The sequence below is a fragment of the Eutrigla gurnardus genome, assembly GCF_963514095.1.
Source record: "Eutrigla gurnardus genome assembly, chromosome: 16".
NCBI lineage: Eukaryota > Metazoa > Chordata > Actinopteri > Perciformes > Triglidae > Eutrigla > Eutrigla gurnardus.
The window spans coordinates 24,489,470-24,510,428 of NC_139927.1; the positions used below are offsets into that span (position 1 = coordinate 24,489,470).

The 20,959-nt window shown below is 41.8% G+C and overlaps 1 protein-coding gene and 1 long non-coding RNA gene across 2 annotated transcripts in view; one reads left to right on the forward strand and one right to left on the reverse strand.

The window, feature by feature from the left end:
• kcnk10a (potassium channel, subfamily K, member 10a) overlaps window positions 1–1,927 on the reverse strand; it is a 102,447-nt gene extending 100,520 nt beyond the window's left edge. The window contains exon 1 of the mRNA XM_084031065.1: window positions 1,536–1,927. Within this exon, the coding sequence (XP_083887191.1) occupies window positions 1,536–1,590 (55 nt within the window). The 5' untranslated portion in view covers window positions 1,591–1,927. The remainder of the gene's footprint in view (window positions 1–1,535) is intronic.
• Window positions 1,928–11,624: 9,697 nt separating this feature from the next.
• Window positions 11,625–12,499, forward strand: LOC311026588. Its single transcript, XR_014598501.1, has 3 exons — window positions 11,625–11,707; window positions 12,224–12,291; window positions 12,371–12,499. It is a non-coding gene; the product is annotated as an uncharacterized lncRNA (long non-coding RNA).
• Window positions 12,500–20,959: the final 8,460 nt, after the last annotated feature.

Below are 20,959 nucleotides of genomic sequence, written 5' to 3' on the forward strand. Positions count from 1 at the left end.
AGTGGAGAGCGTTCGTTCTCAAAACTTGGACTTGTGAAAAATAAACTGAGATCCACAATTGGCCAAAACAGACTGAATCATCTGTCTCTGATGTCCATTGAGAGTAATTTTCTAAGAAAACTGGAATTTACAAGCCTCATCAAAGACTTCTCAGCTAGGAAAGTAAGGAAGAATCACAAACCCTTCAGTTTATCTGAAGATCATGGTATCACTGGGCAACCACCACAGCTTTTGGTGCATGAAAAGTTTTACCAAGCAGAATTTAAAGAAGCTTTTTTTCAATTCTACTTCAAAACCATTAAATTTGAGATATTTGTTTTACATTTATTTAATAATTCATTCAAAAATTCCACTGATATTGTGATGCTCAGACTTTGCTAAGCACCAAAACAATTATTCCACATGAGTAAAGGCTTATTTCTTATTTTAATCTTTTTGTTCAGATTATCTTTGCTCCTGGACAAATGGAGTCTCATGAAACAGAAATGTGCTGTAAATGTGTATATACGATAAGTATAAGATAGTTATTGTAAAGGAATTTTCAGATCTTTGAGAGGTCACTATGCACACACACACACACACGTCTTTCTCGGCCCTACTGTTTGATTTGTGCCTTTGCTATAGAACAGGATAGTCTGTGTGCTGTTGCAGCAGATATTGAAACTGAATCTGAAACTGAAAATGTTGCTATTCTGTTGTATTTTTGCTACGATAAAAGCTGTTAGAATAAATGTGTGCTAACTGGAATGTGTGTGGATCATGTTTGCCAAATATTCTCCCTCACTGTTACACATGGTGCAAAATGAATTGTTTGCTGGGAGAGCATGATGCATGGGTCAGGGGGGCACATAAAAATTAGTCTAGGGGCCCATGACTACCTTAATCCTCCTCTGGTTGTAACGGTGGAGAACCATGTCTTACTGACTCTGATACAACCAACTTGCTTGGATTCATTTTTGTAACCAGTCTTTGTTTCGTGATGAACTGCTGCTTTAGAGTAAAGCTTGGAAATGAAAGAAGGTTTTCATGTCTACATATAAATCACCTGTAACAGCTGGGTGAACAGTACAGGTGCTGACACTGTATGAGGACGTGACACGCATGCAGAATGTGGGCTGGATGAGGTCATGTTTGAACCTGTGAAGGTCTCTCCCTGCACCACCTCACCTGCAAAGGCCCAATGTGGGTATTTGGATATACATGTCTTCCCTCCCTCCCACTGAATCACTGCTCAGGCACCAACACATCAAATCCCCCCACAAACCCTAATTTGGAGCACTGGGGGCGCCACAGTAAAGACGTCCCTCATAGTAACGTACAGCATGCAGCACCAGCCTCTATTGTGGCATATGTGTGTGTTAAGTCCATGTCTGCTCTGCATTATGGCTCATGCTGCTGGTAGAACACACCTGCAACTGTTTTACACACTGCAGCATTTCATTTCAAAACACGTAGTGATGAGATGATTTGATTTTTGCCTTAAGACTCACTGCAGTCTTCACGAAAACAATATGAAATATTAATATCCAGTCTACCTGGTGGAGGGTTCGTGTTCCCTTGCTTCCTTGGATTCTCAGTCGGAAATTTCATCTTGCCTCTCCGGTTGGCTCCTGCGGGGAATGATGTGTTTATTGTGTCGACGGCAGTCAACGCGGAGTGACTCCTCTGTTCACCCACGGAGCACTCCGGAGCGCTCCCCTGTACACAGCTTGTCGACGAGAAGACCGTGGGCGCCCGCAGCGGGAGACGGTGCTCCGTTGCAGAATAGAACGGTTACATTGTGATGGATTTCCCCCTTCTTGTTCATTTACGTCAGAATGCAGCGGAATATCGACTCTGCACTGCGAGGAGTTCGGACCCACCTCTCCGACGCAAAGATGCTTCTAGTCTAGTGCCGTTTGGTTGGATGACCACGCTGGGCGCGTCGGCGTATCGACCAGCTGCGTCCGACAAGACACGACGTCAGTACGGAGAAAGAAGAGTGGCGGCGAGGAGAAGATGATAACGGTAAGAAAGACCGAGAGTAGTTACCAGGAACGGACTAGCAGTTAGCCTGCTGAAAAAAACAGCTTAGATTGACCAGGCTCAGGCTCTGGTCTGCTGGTTAGAGGGGTTTTGGAAACTTTAGCTGGTTGGGATGCTGGTTAAGGTGGTCACAGTGGTCTAGCTGGTCACCATTGCTGGTTAAGCTGGTCAGGCTGGTCTAGCTGGTCATCATTGCTGGTTAAGCTGGTCAGGCTGGTGTGGTCCAGGGTACACTTTTAGCTGATTACCTTGATGGCTAAGATGGTCATTGATGATGATGATGATGATGATGATGATGGACACAATTACAATAGCTCAGTTTACAGACTGCATTACAGAGTGGGTCGGTGGGGCCAGTGCTCTTCATATGTAGGCTATTATATTTTTTTCAAAAACACTTGTTTCACATGTACACATTTTGCGAATAAAGCCCTTACTTTCTGTAATATACTGTTTTGATCAAATAATTTTGGCTGCAAAGCCTCTAAAAGCAGGCTTCTTTCCTCACCCACAAAATAAGTCCAGAAAAAATTATCAAAGAAGAGTAGACTTGTTTTATAACCTGCAAAGCCACCTTTCTGTACTGTTGAATGTAAAAAATATCAGTGTATAAAAAGCTCAGTGTTAATGACAAACAATTATTGAAAGTAAAACAAATAGACAGTAAGGTGTATACGTCTATGATAACCATTTTTAAAGATATGACATATCAGTTCATCACAGAGCACATACCTCACCATAAAAGGTACCAGAATGTATCCAATTTATTATTATAAAACTACTTCACACAAATGATTTTAAGCCGAAAAATAATGTATTACATAAACAACATTAACAGATAGATTAAAAAACGCATAACAAAACTAACCCACATAGCCAGAATAATTTAAATTAAGTTAAATTAAGGTTTTTTTTCTTGTTTCACTAAATCTTGAATTTTCTGGGATATGTAGTATCCTACCAGCTTCCCCCTTTTCTCCAACTCTGCCACCTCCATGTTCTGGTTCTTCAGCCAAGCATGGAACACACTCTTGAAAAGAGGGGGGGGGGAAAGTTATTGATTTGCAAAAAAATACACCTGCATCACCTGATTGCCTTGACTGTATTTATACAGTTTTGAATTTATTAGTTTAGGATACCATTCAGTGTAGGGAGATGTGCAGAATACCTTTGAGGGTCTTCATTGTGACTGGTACACAGCAAAATCATCAGTGTTAAATTAACTCTGAGAGTGTAAAATTTAAAGTGTAGGTCCGGAGTGAAATGGACCCTAGGTAATTTCCACCAAGACCTCCAGCCAAACACCCCCTCGGAAGCATTTTTAGCGATGGTCAGCAGTGGTCAAGATAGGGCGATCAGCCGAACGGCTTCGTAATAGCGCTATGGTACTTACAGTATATCTCGTAAATTTCCCCACTAATAATGCATGGAATGTTACCAAACTTCTGCAGTAGTACACATAGGGTCTCTACTCACAAAACGAGGCATTTTAAAGTTTTTTAAGTACATCTGGGGCCCGTTTCACAAAGCAGGTTCAACAAACTCTGAACCTAACCCTGAACTCTGAGTTGATCAACTCTGAGATGGGCAACTCTGAGTTTTCAGTTTCAGAACAGCGGTTTTGAATTAGTTCAGTCAACTCTGAGTATGTAAACTCTGAGCTACGCGCGTGCCTGCCGACTCTACAAAGCCATCATCAATGGAGCTCCGTTACTACGATTCACCATGGCAACGGGGAGAGCGTCATTAGATACTACTGAGTGTTTATGTAGAAAACGAGCTCATCCTGAGAAAGCGGAGCAACGTAACTGCAGCAAAGTAGCGATAGTTGGCGTGGCAGACAATTACTGCCCGATCTTATGTATATAACTGAATGAAACAGTCTATTGATCTAAAGGTAATATGTCTTTATTTTCAGACTTGCACACTGACACTGTGGTGTAATGGTTAGCAATGCCGCCCCCGGTGCAGGAGACAGGGGTTCAATTCCCGTAGTTCACAATGTAGCGCACCGAATGAATTATCTTTTTCATTGGGTGTAATCAGCCCAGGCACAGAAAGAAAGTAGCGTCAGTTGAAAGTTAAGCATAAGAATATTGCGCAAATACGTTAACTAAGGCATATGATTTTAATCATATTTCACATATTAAACAGTAAATATAAGCAGATATTTTAACACAGAAATGTACTAAAACATTTCATAAATCTCCCGTTCGCAAAAACACTACCTCCGCAAAGAATCTGGTTGCGGATTATGTCCGCGATATGAAATGTTGAAAATGTCGGAGAATATTGTTTAGATAATATCTAATGTGATTGGAAGGAAAGGTAATCAAAATTGTCTCCCAACCCAAAGCTGCTAGAATCACTTTTATTTCCGTATCGATTAGGTTGAAGATGAAAGGACGGCACATTTTTTTCAGAGTTGGTTCAGATTCAGGAAAAAGGCGGAGACATGTAGGGAGAAACTCACGGTTAAGGTTTCGCTTAATTTTTTTTTTCATAAATGCTTATCAGGTCGACAAGTGTTGACATGATAATACAAGCATTTATAAAAAATAGGCGAAACTTTTTCATACGCTGGCGTGAAACTCGCGTCACGGAAACAGCTGGGTATACGCCGACTGCCATTAAACACCAACGAAGAAGAAGCTGTGTAAACACGGTGCCATCTAAGCAAACAGCGTAGCTTTAGCAGTAGAAGCTATCAGGCAAGTGTTCTTTTTAAATAAACTCCTGATGTACTTACAAACTTTAAAATGCCTCGTTTTGTGAGTACAGACCCTATGTGTACTACTGCAGAAGTTTGGTAACATTCCATGCATTATTAGTGGGGAAATTTACGAGATATACTGTAAGTACCATAGCGCTATTACGAAGCCGTTCGGCTGATCGCCCTATCTTGACCACTGCTGACCATCGCTAAAAATGCTTCCGAGGGGGTGTTTGGCTGGAGGTCTTGGTGAAAATGACCTAGGGTCCATTTCACTCCGGACCTACACTTTAACACTAGAAAAGTGTCCACACTTTTAAGTGTTGAAGTTACACTTTGGAAAGTGTTAATTTTTTAACACTCTCACTGTGTTATTTCAACACAAAAAGGAGTTAAAATTAACACTGGCTAGTGTTCATAGTACTCTACACTGGTGTCAGTGTTAGAAAATCAACACTGGCTAGTGTTCATAGTACTCTACACTGGTGTCAGTGTTAGAAAATCACACTACAATTGAGTCCAATGTAGTAACACTAATGAGTGTTAAACAATCAACTCTGAGGGTGTAGAATGCCGTGACTAACCAATGCCCCTCCAGCTACTGTACCCCCAATAACGTACACCTCTATACCTACAATTACAAAACAAACAAGACAATAACTTGCAAAAATATATTTTTTTATAGTAAATTTCATTGCAAGGTACATTAAAATCACACATTTAACAATAAAGAGCGAGTTCAGCATGGAATCATACAAAATTGCAGTATGGGACAATGTAGTCATCAGTGTCATACGAAAATTGCCTATCATGAGGTCTGTAGTGCACCAGGTCATCTACACAAATCAGTGTAAAGACACTTGTTTTCTCCTCAATACTGAATGCATTCAAGTGCTCATCAAAATACATTGTAAAGACTTCACATGCTAAAAGATAAGCATTGTCATCATTAACAATTATACAGCCAATCCTCTTGAACAAAGGCATCTCATTTACAACACATGAACATACATACATCGCAAGCTGATATTCAGTACCATAGCTTTAGACCCAGGAAGTTGTGCAAACATTACATGACTCGTCAAAAAACGTGTGTATAAGTGCCTGTTTTATGTCTGCACATGTCAAATCGTACACCAAGAATATGTTCCACAGGTTCAACTATTTTCCATTTTTCTTCAAAATGTTTTGTCCTTTTAGATTCTGTGTTAAGACATGAAAAAGGATTTTCAATCTGGTCAAAACAATCTTCAACTTTCTCTAAGGTTTCCTTTGAAGCATCAGATGACAAACATTCTACAACCGTTTCTTTTACATGAGTATGGACGTCAATAACCAGTTCCTCCATTGAACCAACTAAACATTGCACAGTGCTTACATGAACTCCTGAGGCTTGGACTTAATAGAGCTGCACATGTCTAGGATTTTCTTTTTTCCCCCAATTGGACTGTGTGTATCAACAGTCATGGGAGGATCCACAGTTACTGGCTGTGAAACAGAAGGTCCAACATTAGCTACAGGCTCAAACTTTAAATTGCTCACAGAATGAGAATCAAAGCAGTCTCCATGTGGTCGTGATAAGTGACGTTTATAACCAGAGTATGTGCTGAACACAAAAGAACATCCAGGCTCTCCACAGTTCAAACGCAAATATTTTCCTGGGTACAAAACATGCTGAAACTTCATATGTCTAAATAACAGTGAACAACTTGTGTGGGGTACCTTGCAAATGTAACACGTGAATATTGGTGAACACAGTCAAAGATGTGTTCCTCCTCAAACAGCACTGTGAAAAATGATTGCCCTGATTTCCTTGACACGCAGACTCTCCTTCACACTGTCAACATCAATGCCATACACGGTGGTCTGGATGAAAGTGTAGAAGTTGCACAAGGCTTCATCGTAGGACACAGCAAAAGCAAAATGTGCCTTGAAGAGCTCATCAAAGGCAGCAACTCGAACAGGGAATAATTTTTTGGTCCAGGACGATGTAGAAATTCTGGATGCTGTTCTTTCTCTCTCCGACACACAGGAGAAAGGGTTGAGCAGGGCCAATTCCCTTAAGGAAGGCATCCATGCTTCTTCCCGCCTGAAAGAGAGACAAAGAGAAATTAATCAATGAAATATAATTCAATTAAATGTATGTACACCATTAATTTCAATAAAGACAAAGCTGCTTCTGTGTTGAAACACAAACGTACAATCGTAATTATCAAGCACACCCTTGCCATCTCAAAATATGTACTGGCTCTTGCAAACCAAATAAACTGACATCTAAATTGAAATATACTTTAATAAAGATCTTTGAACATACCCTCATGAATTTCACGAGGTGGTCAGCAGCTTCTGATGTGTTTTTCTTCGAAGACTTCTTGCCCTTGGATGTTGGAGTTAACAAGTGTAGGATCAAAAGGATGGCAGCCATCTCACAATTCCATCCTTGAATATGAGAATAAACACCATAGCAATTACTAACTTAACCTTCGTCTTGTGTTCGCTTTCTGTTACCATCTCTTATGTTAATGGGTCGGTTTTGACCCGTGTCTTAAATCAGCTGTAAAATACACTAAAAACAATTAGCTATCATCCAATTTGTTTCTCATCTCTTGGTTACCTTGTTAGGCTTCCATATCCATGAAAATATTGGTTTTAATATTTTTGGTGTGGGCCTCTGGGCCTTTTTTTTGTCAGTATACCCCTCGATTTCAATTAAAAAAATGGTAAAATGAACCTCAACAGAATCATATAAATAAATAAAAGGTTGTTGTGTTACCTGACTATTACTAAGCGCTATTAGAACACATCTCTTAAATAAATTTGTTTTATTTATTTTTTCATTTTAATATTATTAACTATAGTAACATCTATTGTGTTACGGGTCAATTTCGACCCATATATATTTACTTCAAGAAAAAGGCAAAAAAGTATTTTTTTCAGCAATAGAACTTTAATATAAACACAAAATGAAAAGCAGAACAGGTCATAACACAAAATATAGATTTGCAAGGTCAAACAAACAACAACCAATCCAGCAAATCAAACCAAAATACCAAATCAGAGTAAAAGTCTCTGTGTGCAAGAACATGCATGTGTATGTGTGTGTGTTTAGATGCATGTGTGGCAAAAAGTGACACTTTTAGTGTGTTCTTTGCAGAGATATTTCTTGCACTTGAAGCACAATACATTTGTCTTTCTGTCCTTACTGCTTGGGCAGACTTGACACCTCTTTCTTTTAGAATCAGGTGGCCTGAGTGGGGTTGTGGCTGTGGCTGTTCTGGTTGGTGTTGAGGCAGGGCTGGCTGAGGAGGATGCTGTTGCGGATGCTCTTTGTGTTGCTGATGGCGTGGACGGAGTGCAAGGTGAGCTCTGCAGCTGTCTGACCAAGGCGGCAGCGTCTGGGTCTCTGGGCAACTGTTCCCTTCGCTCAATGTGTGGCTTGACAAGTGAATTTCCCAGCTCCTCAAGAAACATTCTCCGCTTGGCTTTTTTGGTTGAGTTCCACCCTTGGTGGATGTGGGTCCACAACACAAATGCGTTACATGCAGACACATCAAGGATGTTGTAAAACACAACCATTGGCCATCTCCTGGTCATTCGCTGGCAAGTGTAGGTGGCAGTCAGCTTGTCCAGGTTGTCCACTCCTCCTTTGTTTTTGTTGTAGTCGAGGATGATTGTGGGCTTTTTGTGACTTCCTGATGACACAGCTGCATCTTTGTGAAGAGTCGACATAAGTATCACATTCCGTTTTCTTTTTGGACAATATGAGACAACAGTGGTGGTGTCTGTAAAAGCAAACTTTGAGGAAAGTGGAGCCCTGTCCTTCACCTGCAAGATTTCAGCAGGTAGCTCAGGTTTATTTTTCTTCACTGTGCCCACCATGGTAAGTTTCCTCCTGAGAAGTTCTTGTCCAAGGTCATAGCTGGTAAAAAAATTGTCACAAGTGATATTGTGACCCTGCAGTCCAGCAGTCATGTCGAGGACCACACGTTTTCCTTGGTTCTTCTCAGGGATGCCACTCGCAGCTTTGCCTGTGTAAATCTGTAGATTCCAGGCATAGCTGGTTTTTGCATCGCAGGCTGCCCAGATTTTTATGCCGTACTTCCCTGGCTTACTGGGTATGTATTGCCGGAAGGGGCATTTTCCTCGGAAAGGGACAAGACGTTCATCCACTGTCACCTCTGGCCCTGGGTTGAACATCAGTGGAAGGAGCTGCGTCCATCTCTCCCAGACATCCCTGATGGGGGCAAGCTTGTCAGATCTTGCTCTGGTATCTCTGTTGTCAAATCTGAGGACTCTTGATATCATGCGAAAGGTCTGAAGTGACATTGTTGCGCGGAAAATATTTCTGCCTGTCGATGCGTCCCAAAGACTATCAGTGGCCTCATTGCAGGATCTGTACACTCCAGCAAGAAGAAGAACACCAATATAGGAATCCAGGTATTCCTCATCAATGTCTTTCCACATGTCGCCATGGACTTTTTTTCCTTCCAGGTTTGTCATAGCAATGATGACTCTTTTTAGTGACAATGGCATAAATAGCTCAAAACATGTCTTGATGTCATTGACTCTTGTCACAGCAAACCTTGTGATTCCAGGGGTCATTTTGATGACATTTGCAGCAGCTGCCCTGCCATGTTCATCATGAGGTACTGAGCTCCAAAAGATCTTACCATTTTTGGACTTGAATCTTTCAGCGGGAGCAGCTTCACCACCGGTGACCTCCTCATCAGACTCATCAGATGTGTCTATGTCTTCTGGATGATACTCCACATTGTCTTCCTCCTCAGAAACCTGCTCATCCGTATCGCTATGCTGCTCTGTGTCCTCTCCCTCATTTTCACCAAAAAGACTATCCAGAACTTGGGTCACTGTAAGTCTTCTTCTCATGTTTGCGTGCTGCAAATTGGAGATGTGCACTCTGCAAGTCAAATGACCACTCAGATGAGTGAATTGACGTAACATGTCTGGACATGCCCGTCTTTGTTTGTTTTGTTTTTGTGCAGGTATACTGGAAAACAAGGCAAAATGAGAATCCCCTAAAGCTCACATGATTGGGAGAGGAGCTGGCTGTCAGTGTTTTGGCTGACAGTGCACTTATGATTTAAGTTTTGGTTCTAATTATTGCTTTATAATCTTACTTTTATAACTGGGTCGAAACCGACCCGAACAACACAAAGGTCATAATTTCAACCAGAGCATTTTCTAATTTAGTGAAAACATTTTTTTTGTTTTATTTTGTTGAAATAGAGGTTCTTGACAAAGTCAAAAAGCCTTGACGCAATAAACTAATTTACGTGTTTTTTAATGCATTTAAAACTGTAAAACGGGTCGGTGCCGACCCGAACACCAGAGGAAGGTTAAAAAGATGATACATTAATAATTAAGACCAATTATTACAAATTATACAAGTTATTTGTAATGTCAGCTCTTTTCCAAAGCACATTGTGGGTTTTTAGATGGATGATAGATTGACAACTTTGCCTGCCTTCCGGGCAGTCATGGGTTTCCAATCAATTCAGTGCAGAATGAAAATCAATTCGAGACAAAGTTGCTAAAGTTAACCCATCACAGTTGACATTTGGTCAAAATTGTTTACCCATTTTTTTGGTCAAACTTAAATTTATCCATGTTTCAAGTAGTTGGATATTCATTTTGATACTGTACCAAAATTAAGGAATAATGTGAAATTAAGGAATAATGTGAAATTCAAAATTTTGAAGTTCCAGTAAATAGCTACATAACGTGAAAATAAAGCAAACGGCCACCTTGAAAAGTGGACTTGGATTGCTTGATTTCCTGAGCAGTGTTGCGCTAGACAGTTTTCAACCTCCATGCCAGATAACCAGAACCACTCTGACAATCATAGAAATGCTCCTGTTGATGAACACAAAAAAAGGTTAATCTTTTACATATTTAAGAATAAGTATAATACTGTGTTCCATTGACATGACATGTGTTCCATTCAGACAGATAACTGCTTGAATGACTGAGTCACCTGAATTAACCTCATAAGATTTGACTATAGTAAAAGACAGCAGCATCAACAATTTTCTTAAAGTAATATCATGGATGAATGTTAATGTTAATACTTACATAACCTGTCTTTGAATCTGGGTCCTTCAAGTTTGTGAACAAGGTTGTAATGCCTAGTGCATACATAATGCGGACATTAACTGGAGGGATCCTCCTGAAACGAGACAGATGCTTAAGTTTTCACACATTTCAGTCTGGTTCTCCAGGCAGACTGATTGTGGGGCATTAATAACAAGAGTTTACAATTTTAAAAAGAACATGAGGGTTGTGACTGTTGGAGGCAATTAATTCAGAAAAGTATTTGGCCTTAGCAGATCTCACTGTTCTCTGATAAAAACGCCAACTATCCTTCAAAATCTGGAAGGACACCTGCAACTTGTCTTTTTTCCACTTTCGCTCAGCTCTTCTGCATTCACGCCTGACAGTGCGCGTAGCATCATTCATCCAGGGCTCAGGTCTAGGTTTGGAAAGGCTAGTTTTTAGTGGAGCCACAACATTTAAAATAGATTGACATGTAGAGTTGAAGTGAAAAGACAATGCCTCAACCTCTGAGTTAAAGGGGCCCTATTATGCTATTTTTCCACAAGTTAATATAAGTTATTGATGTCTCCAAACCTGGTCTTTGAATTCCTCAACTGGAAAAAACAATCGGAACATGTATTTTCGGAGTGGATCACACCGGGTGATTCTGTCGGGGTGTAGCCGTATGCTAATGAGATGACCCCCGACCACGCTCCTACTGAGGAAGTGGTTGTGTCTCTCCGCCCCATGCTGTCCGCGTTCAGCTTGTTGCCATGGTTATGGTTATACGCGACAAACTAACAGCGGTCCAGCCGTACCGCTTCGAACCAGACTCCGACCCAGACTCCGACCCAGAACCAGGACCAGCTCCTGTAGAAGTTCTACGCCGCGGATGCAGCAGGACGTTTCTGAATGGTTAGTTAACATGTCTGTGTAACGTTTTGGACGGTAACTCGATGTGTGTTAGCATAGCTAGCGCTAAGCACAATGACGTAATGCTGCATTCTTCGCTCTATAAGTAACGTATCTGTGAGCTATTTCGGCAACAATTAATATCGTTAGTAGTGCTGTGTTGTTGACAGTTCACAGTTGCATGTTTTCCAAATGGGGACGTAACATTATATTTAAACGGATGAAAACCCGCTGAAAACAGCGTCCTGTATGCGGGCAGTTTGTTTACATCACATTAACGGGATTAAAAACGTGATCCTCTACACATATAAAGATATACAAGGAACGGGATTTGGTCAGTATCATGTCGTCCTCCAGAATTATGTGCTGAATTGTGAATTATAGGCTGTGTGCTGTGTTTTATAAACGTGATTGTGCTCCATCTCAACATTACGTGCCAAACTTACTAAAGTCCGTCAGGTTACCATATTAACAAGATTTATTGTTGAAATGCTCAAATTCTGTACTATATTCATCTAGGTGACCATGTGGGAATTGTGCAACAGCCTTCAGACACCGAACACGTCTGCTGCATGGAGACACCACGGGTAATGTTACTTTGTTACACCAAGTTGTCTGTTGAGATTATTATTCACATAACATGACGATTATCATGATTCACACTAGGTAAGAAGACTGATGCAGCAGCCGGAGGAGGAAGAGGCTAGCATGGTGGGACATCCTGGTTGGAACTGTCTGTCTGAATGTTCTCTCTCCAAAACAAATGAAATATACAGCTGGTTATGGTGCTTCACACGTAAGACGAATTGTTTGTTTATCAATTGTGTTTTATAAAAAATAAATCCCTCCATGCAACATATTATGCAGTCTTCCTGACCATAACTTCAGTAATGAAGTGGTGACGATCCGAACAAAAAAAACGTATTTAGTCACCGAGAGGCTGAACGGGGGAAAGTTGCTCGACGCGCTGGCTGTCAATCATGCACTGAAATCCGTATGTACGAGTTTCGTATTTTCTTGTTCCAGGTCATCAATGGTACATGATACAGAAAATAACAGTTAAATTAGTGCAATGGTTCAATAGCCAAAGTGTGCGATAGCGGTCAGCAAAAAGTAGGCTTCCTCCCGACACCCCCTCTCCTTCCATTCATACAAACAAACAAACAACGCCGGTGAACAGCTGATAACCCTTACTTCCTACAACCCTGCACCACGTGATCATAAATTACCGTAAATGACTAACCAAAGGTTTTACAATAACTATATGGCTCTTACAAGTAATATTAACCATGACACATTTTACAATTACTGTAAAGACTTTATTGTCAAATTAATCAGCAGTTGAAGTTCACAGTTATCTCAGAACACAAACGCAAACTGTTTGTGGCCGACTCTGCAGGGTCATATCAAGCTCTTCTGAAGTCAAGGAAGAACTGCCCTCCAAAGTATCCTCCTCCTCTACCGGGTCCAGGCGAGCTCTCTTTGATGGTCTCCTTATTGGAGTGGTTGTGAAACAGGTCTGGAACCACGGCTGTGCCAACACCAAAGTCCTTGCAGGACACAGTAGCTGTAACAGAGTTGTATGGAGGAATGAAACCCATGATATCACATAATAGAAATACACATCTGCACAACTACTAGTAGTTGCTGTTAAACCTGATCTCAAATAGGCTACACACCTTTACTTGGGTAAGGAGCCTGTAGTCCTCCTAGACAGGTGACTGCCAACAGTAGCTGTGGTGGGTCGCTGTGGGACGCTGATGTGAGCTGCTGCTCTGTAAGCAGACAGACAGTCAGACAGACAGTCAGAGTTTACAACTACATCTGAAATGTGGAACACATAACTATTTCACTATAACTGATGTGGTGACGCACCAATAGCTCGTAAAATCCCTTCGTTAGCGGTGCAAAAAGAAACGTTTGTTGATGTTGTCTATGCATCGCTGTGTAAACAAACAGATCAGCTGCTCTTGCTGCCGCATTCAAGCTACAAAACGTTCCCAAGCAAACTGATCTCTAGGCGTTATTTAACAGGTTTGAGGTGTTTCATGTTGGAAAAGCCCCAGCAGTACTACGTATTGTTAACGGTCCTCAATATCAATACAATGGAAGCTTTTAACGCAACACGCCAATGCTAACTTTAGCGCAACACGCCAATGCTAACACACCAATGCTAAGAAAGCAATGGTAAACTGTAACACGGCATATTACAAAATATTTAGAAACTTACCGCATCAGTGTCTGTGGTTGGCTCTCGGACTGTCGGTATTGATCCAAACTTTAGCCTCAGGTTAGAGGTATATCCTGAGCTGTAGCGACCCATGTTGTCAACGCTCCTGTCGGTGAAGTGCGTCGCACACACAAACACACATTTACGGACGCGTGTGCGCACATTTCCATCGTAGATGCTCCGATGATGCCAGTAAATATCAGCAATTGGACTACCAACTCGCTTTCTGTTGATTTTGGCATTTTGGTCACACTGACAGCCAACAGGTATGGGGGTTATGTGGGCGGGACCACACAGGTGGAGCGATTCTAATGAGCCGAGATGACCCATATAAGGCACAGGAAAATTTGGGGCTGACGTCATTTAGTGGACATTCTGCAAACCGTTCGTTTATCGGGAGAATTTGTTTCAAACTGAGAAAGTGAAACAGGGAGATGGTGGTCTTTTCTGATACTGTGGGGACTTATTGGCCCGAGGTGAAAGGGTGTAGGTATAGATGCAAATCTCCTATTCTATACACCTTACAATAGAGGGGATCATGGAATTTTAGAAATAATAATAAAAAACAAATCCTGGCCAAGTTTCATATAATTAGCCTTTAAACTGAAAATTTCATGGGAGTGCTGGAAGTCATAGCTGAGTTCGACCCATTCCTGAAAGACCATATTGAAAAATATGGCAATGCTGGTAAGGGAACACCTTTGTATTTGTCTTCAAAAACATGTCTGGAGTTTATTGAGCTGATGGGGGACCAGGTGCTTGCAGAGATAATCAGACAAATAAAAGTGGCAAAGTACTTTTCAATAAGTGTTGATTCCACGCCAGATGTGACCCCCATCAGTTGACATTCATCATGAGATATGTGTCACCTGATGGCAGGATCGAGGAACGCTTTTTGAAGTTTCTACCCATTCAGGATCACTTAGAGTCACTCTGCCAGGCTGTTCTTGGTGTTTTGTAGAAAATGGGCATTGATATAAATGACTGCAGAGGCCACTGCTACGACAATGCTGCCAACATGTCCGGTACTTACAGTGGCCTGCAGTCATGTATCAAACAGATTAACCATTTGGCTGAGTGGGTACCGTGTGCTGCGCACACACTTAATTTAGTCGGGGTTTACAGTGTCAACTGCTGCATCGAGACGGAGGAATTTTTTAACTTTGTACAAACACTTTTTAATTTTTCCTCCAAGTTATTACAGCGGGTTTAACAGCCCAATGACAACCAGAGGATATAAACTTTAAAAAGTCTGTCTTACACGAGACGGTCAGCACACGCACACGCGACAAAAGCACTGCACCAGAACTACACCAGTGCGCTACATTTCCATCGTAGATGCTCCGACGATGCCAGTAAATATCAGCAATTGGACTGCCAACTCGCTTTCTGTTGATTTTGGCATTTTGGTTCACTGGTTTGTATGTACATCACACTGACAGCCAACAGGTATGGGGATTATGTGGGCGGGACCACACAGGTGGAGCGATTCTAATGAGCCGAGATGACCCATATAAGGCACAGGAAAATTTGGGGCTGACGTCATTTAGTGGACATTCTGCAAACCGTTCGTTTATCGGGAGAATTTGTTTCAAACTGAGAAAGTGAAACAGGGAGATGGTGGTCTTTTCTGATACTGTGGGGACTTATTGACACCCCAGGGACCCATTTTAGGGTTGAAAAACATTTTTCATAATAGGGCCCCTTTAAAGCCCAGAGACTCGCACTGGCATGACTACAGTGACCCTTTCTTTGGTCTTGCTTAAATGCACAGTGGATGTGTTAACCACACATCTCCCAGCAATGCGCTCAACAGGCAGAAATGATGCTGGGTATGACGTGTCTGTTCCCTGCAAGCTCCAAACTTCTATTGGCTTTCCATAAAAATGTCTGTCCGGATGGGGATGAAGCCAGGAAACTTGCGCAATAACATGTTTAAATGCAGTACCTTTTGACACAACATAAACAACTATAAACTGCTTTATAATGGCTGGTCATAGTTCTGCTAGAGGGTCAAGGATGGGTTCATCAAAACTATTAGTGTTTCCACACCACTTAGCATATACATATGCTGACCTTTCTGCTCTAGACCCATCAATTGAGTAAGTTACATTCAGATATGGTACCCGTTTGCATGTCATGGCAAAACAGTCAGTGACACAAGGGTACATTTGATGATACATTGTCAACATTGCATGTCTGTCAGGCTCATCCAAGATTGTCTGGTGGAATGGAGACAAAGGCACCACTGTACAGTTTTCTAAGAGAAGTCTTTCTGCTGACACCAACACACTGTGCTTCACATAAAGCATATCAGCTGTGTCATTGCATGACAAAGTCCCAACCATTTGTCTTCCTAAAATACTGGCAAATTCAGCACCATATTCACATGTCCATGGCATATGAAGCTGTTGGCTCTGCTGAAACTGCCTCATAATCTGGACTTCAATTGCCCTATTGTTGTGTTGTGGAAAAATGAATCTGCCCAATAAAGATCAACAACCAGGATCAGCTTTTTCTCCGAGGTTTTATTCCACTAAGTATTCTCATCTGCAGAGGAGGTTCACCCCTGCCTTCTGATGCAAAGGTTCAGAATCAGCAGGAACGACCCTGAGTCCAACAACAATCTCCCTTTTAAGGAGGAGGAAGCATGGACAAAGGACGGATCATGTCCTATCTTACAAAGACAAGATGTACAGGCAAGGTCAAGATTTACAGAACACAGGCGTCATAGTCCTGAAATTATCTTATGTCAATGTGGAACTCATGTTCATATCATCTACAAACAGGCATTCAATTTCGTCATAGCATAACAGTCAGATGAGGAGATGCGGATCGAGTCAGCCTGACAAATATTCTGATTATAAAGTACAAACATCCAAAATTCCCATTACAGTTGTTATTAAACTTTCCCAGTATTCCATTAAAACGCTCAAATGAAAAACACCAAAAAGTGTGTTTCTATCACAGAGCTTCATGGCCACACCGTGCCTGTTTATATCATAGATCTTGTCTCGCGAGTTCTTCCGTGTAACAATGACCTCGCATGGGATTGGACGAGCACGTACGAGGTCACGGGGACCTCGTCCAATCACGTGCGAGGTCGGCATCTTGTCCAATCACGTGCGAGGTCATGGGCAAGACGGGCATGTTTTTATACCTGTACTCAGAACTTTCACTCCATTTTCTGTGTTTTAACTGCGTTGGTTTCGTGATCTATAATGGCTGGACGGCGTCTCGCATTCAGCTCCCCTTCAACCCCTCTGCATGGACGCGATCAACCACTTTCAGCCAGTCCGCAGACTGGCGAGAAGAAACTGCTGAATGCTATCAGTGGCCTGTCTCGTCAGCAAGCTGTGCTTGCTGCCGATGTGAATGAGCAGTTCGCCGCACTAAACTCCAGGTTGGCTGCTTTGGAGACGAAACAGTGTGTGGAAGAGACTAACGTTAACTCGAAGAAGAGAAGACGGGTGAACAATCCCAAGATTGCGGTAAGAATATGTTCGGTGACTTCTAGCTAAGCTAAAATTAGCAAAGCAAGCCCAAGCTAAAAGTAGCTTAAAAGCTAATAGTCCAAGCTAAAAGTAGCATAGTAGCCTTGTAAAAGAACAAGAGAAAGGAACCAGTGTAACGTTAAGTTGCTTTGTTAAGTGTATGTTGTTGGTCTTTTACAGGAAGCAGTACGCCGTCTTCACAATATCTGTGCTCGGATTAAATAAAAATCCTCATTGGGTAGCTGACTGTGTCTGCGTCCTGTGATATGCTACAGCCCCTCCCCTACACACTCGCAGATGTGTTGTTGTGTCCGCTCTGATCACTCACACACAGAACAGCTCTCTGTCTCTCCCTCAGTCACTCAGGTTCGCGGGTCGTTTTCCGTTAATGTTTAGGGTTTCTTTCTTCAGCTTCAGGTTTGTTATTACTTAGGTTGGTACTTACTTATGAACTAGTAGAGTTCTGGTACTTCGTTCAGACGTGGTGCCGACTCGCGTTGCGTCTCTGCCTGTCGGAGATTTTTCTTTTTCTTTTTTTAACCGTCATCTGGCTGCCTGGCTCTAACACTTTCTTGCTGTATTTCGTGAAAAAATAAAGCTGGTAGTGGTATAAATATTGGAAATCAAGCTACACACACACACACACCTGGTGTGGGGAAAAAAAAAAAACCAAAAAAATATATATATAAAAAAAAAGATCACACTGATCATAAAAAAAATTAAAGTTAAAAGAAAAAAGTTATTGTTGAGTATGAAAACTCTTGTTCATTACATTTTACTTGATAATTGCAACCGCATGTGTTGTATTCATTGTTGCAAAACTTGTTCTGTAAATAGTTCGTTTGCTATTGTGATCAAAACCATTGATCTGAAGCTCAATGCTGATGCTGTCCTGTAAATAGTTTTCTAATCAGCAATAAATAACAAATTCTGATCAGCCCATATCAATTGCATGCTTAAAATAACATACCAGTTAAAACCTCGCTCATTTCAAGACAACCAGACCCACTTCCGGGTTAAAACTCCGAGTACAGATACAGATACAGATAATTCATATGGTTAACAGATACAGATACAGATACAGATAATGCTGTACTCGCTGATCCCTAATATTTACTAACGGTGATTAATAACGCCGTGCACCATTGTCCGTTAAAGGGACGGATGCAGACACCGGGCGCCTCATTCAGTGGGGGGAACGATGAGGAGAAGTTCACCGGCAGGAGGAATGCTGCTCTGAGAGGCTTCACTTAAGAAAATGTGGTTTAAATGTTATAATTCTTATATCCAGGACTGCTGGAGACTCTGAGGATGTCCCAGGACTGCTGGAGTGGCTGGGCTTCTTCGCTGTCACCCCCATCACCACCGTGGAACTATGGACATGGAACCCATCTGTTCTGTTAGTAAGCAGTGGACGAGGTTCTCCGTGGAACGCCTTGAAAGACAGAAGTCCTTCCTTAAAGAGACTAACGTTAACTTGAAGAAGAGAAGACGGGTGAACAATCCCAAGATTGCGGTAAGAATATGTTCGGTGACTGCTAGCTAAGCTAAAATTAGCAACGCAAGCCCAAGCTAAAAGTATCTTAAAAGCTAATAGTCCAAGCTAAAAGTAGCATAGTAGCCTTGTAAAAGAACAAGAGAGAGGAACCAGTGTAACGTTAAGTTGCTTTGTTAAGTGTATGTTACAGGAAGCAGTACGCCGTCTTCACAACTCGAAGACGAATTGTAGGCGCTACGAACCGGAGCAAGGGTAAGATTTAAAGAATATGCTTTCATTCTGCTGTATAAGGAAATAGATGCGTTAACAGTAGATACCGATCTTAACTGTTCATTTTGTTTTCACAGACGAACCTCGCCTCATAACGAAGCTGTGACCTCTTACTTGCTCGGAGCTTTGTCCGCAAGTCTGATCTCGCATCGCAGGCGGAAGCTGTGAAGAGGTCAGCTCGGAGTCGTTCCAGGAGAAAGAGGGTAAGACTTATTAGATTTATTAGATCCGTTTTTGGTCAATGTGACCAAACCTACCTAAACCTATTTTTCAGGTGCATTAATAGATGTGTTGTGTCCATGCGCAGTGCATCGCGCAGTACTGATTGTCTTTATTGATTGTTTTACAGCTGCTGGAAGCGAGACGGAGTGTGCTTGCTGGCGATGAGGTGGACCGTTGGAAGTGCGCCACCACAGACATGATGTCTGATGAGGAGGACGGCGTCGTTGGCGGGGTGTCTGGATGGATTGTGTGACCTCCATCCTCTCGTAGCCAGGAGCTCACAGAGCTCTGTGCGACTCTACAGTCGCGATTAGAGAAGAATCCCAAGTACAGGGCCACGCACCGCAGGCGGCTGTAAAATTGACCAAATTCGGACAGAATGTCGCCAGTTCATTTGTTTGTTGTGTGGGCAAATTTGTACAGTTGTGTGTTGTTGTCAATAAAGCTCTTTCTTTGAATACTTCCTCCTGGCAATTTTTCCTTTCCTCAATAAATTCATTCATATTTATATTTATAAATATATAAATAAATAAAAATAAATATATGTGTGTGTATATGTATAAATATACATATAAACATATATGTGTATATATATATAGTGATAGATCTGCTAACCAATCACTAGTGATTATTCTTGTTTAAAAGACCCAGTGTGACCAATAGTAACACATCTGCCAACGGGGGTGGGGTTTACATTTATAATGACTCATCAGGTTGACCAATAGTGACAGATCTGCCAACGTGGGTTGGCTTTACATTTATAATGACCAGATCTGCCAACCAATCACGAGCGATTATACTTGTTTAAAACTAGTGGTTTCATCCAATCCTGAGTGAGGATATTCAAGCCATCTCTGGCCAGGCGCGGTTTCGCTGCTATTCATATGCTAATTAGAGCCTTCGCTGTGGTGCGTTTTCGACAATTTTCGGCACAGACGAACGCGGCGTTCGCAGCCTGTAAACTGTCGTTAACTCCCGAAAATTAGGGAGATTTCCGGGCGTTTACAGGGACGAAAATCCGACTTTTCATGCAGTGGTAGATACCGATCTTAACTGTTCATTTTGTTTTCACAGACGAACCTCGCCTCATAACGAAGCTGTGACCGCTTACTTGCTCGGAGCTTTGTCCGCAAGTCCGGATTTCTATGACGCTGATAGTTACGCCATTGTGTGTAAGTAACTTTTACTGGTTTCTTCTTCCTTGTTTTAATTTTACTGTGACTTAAGTTTTCTTATTCATACCACTCATTTAATTGTTTTCCAGCTGCCTGTAAGACGTATTATGAAATGGTACGCAGGAGCTTCAGACACACACAGCCTGATCTCACATCGCAGGCGGAAGCTGTGAAGACGTCAGCTCGGAGTCGTTCCAGGAGAAAGAGGGTAAGACTTATTAGATTTATTAGATCCGTTTTTGGTCAATGTGACCAAACCTACCTAAACCTATTTTTCAGGTGCATTAATAGATGTGTTGCGTCCATGCGCAGTGCATCGCGCAGTACTGATTGTCTTTATTGATTGTTTTACAGCTGCTGGAAGCG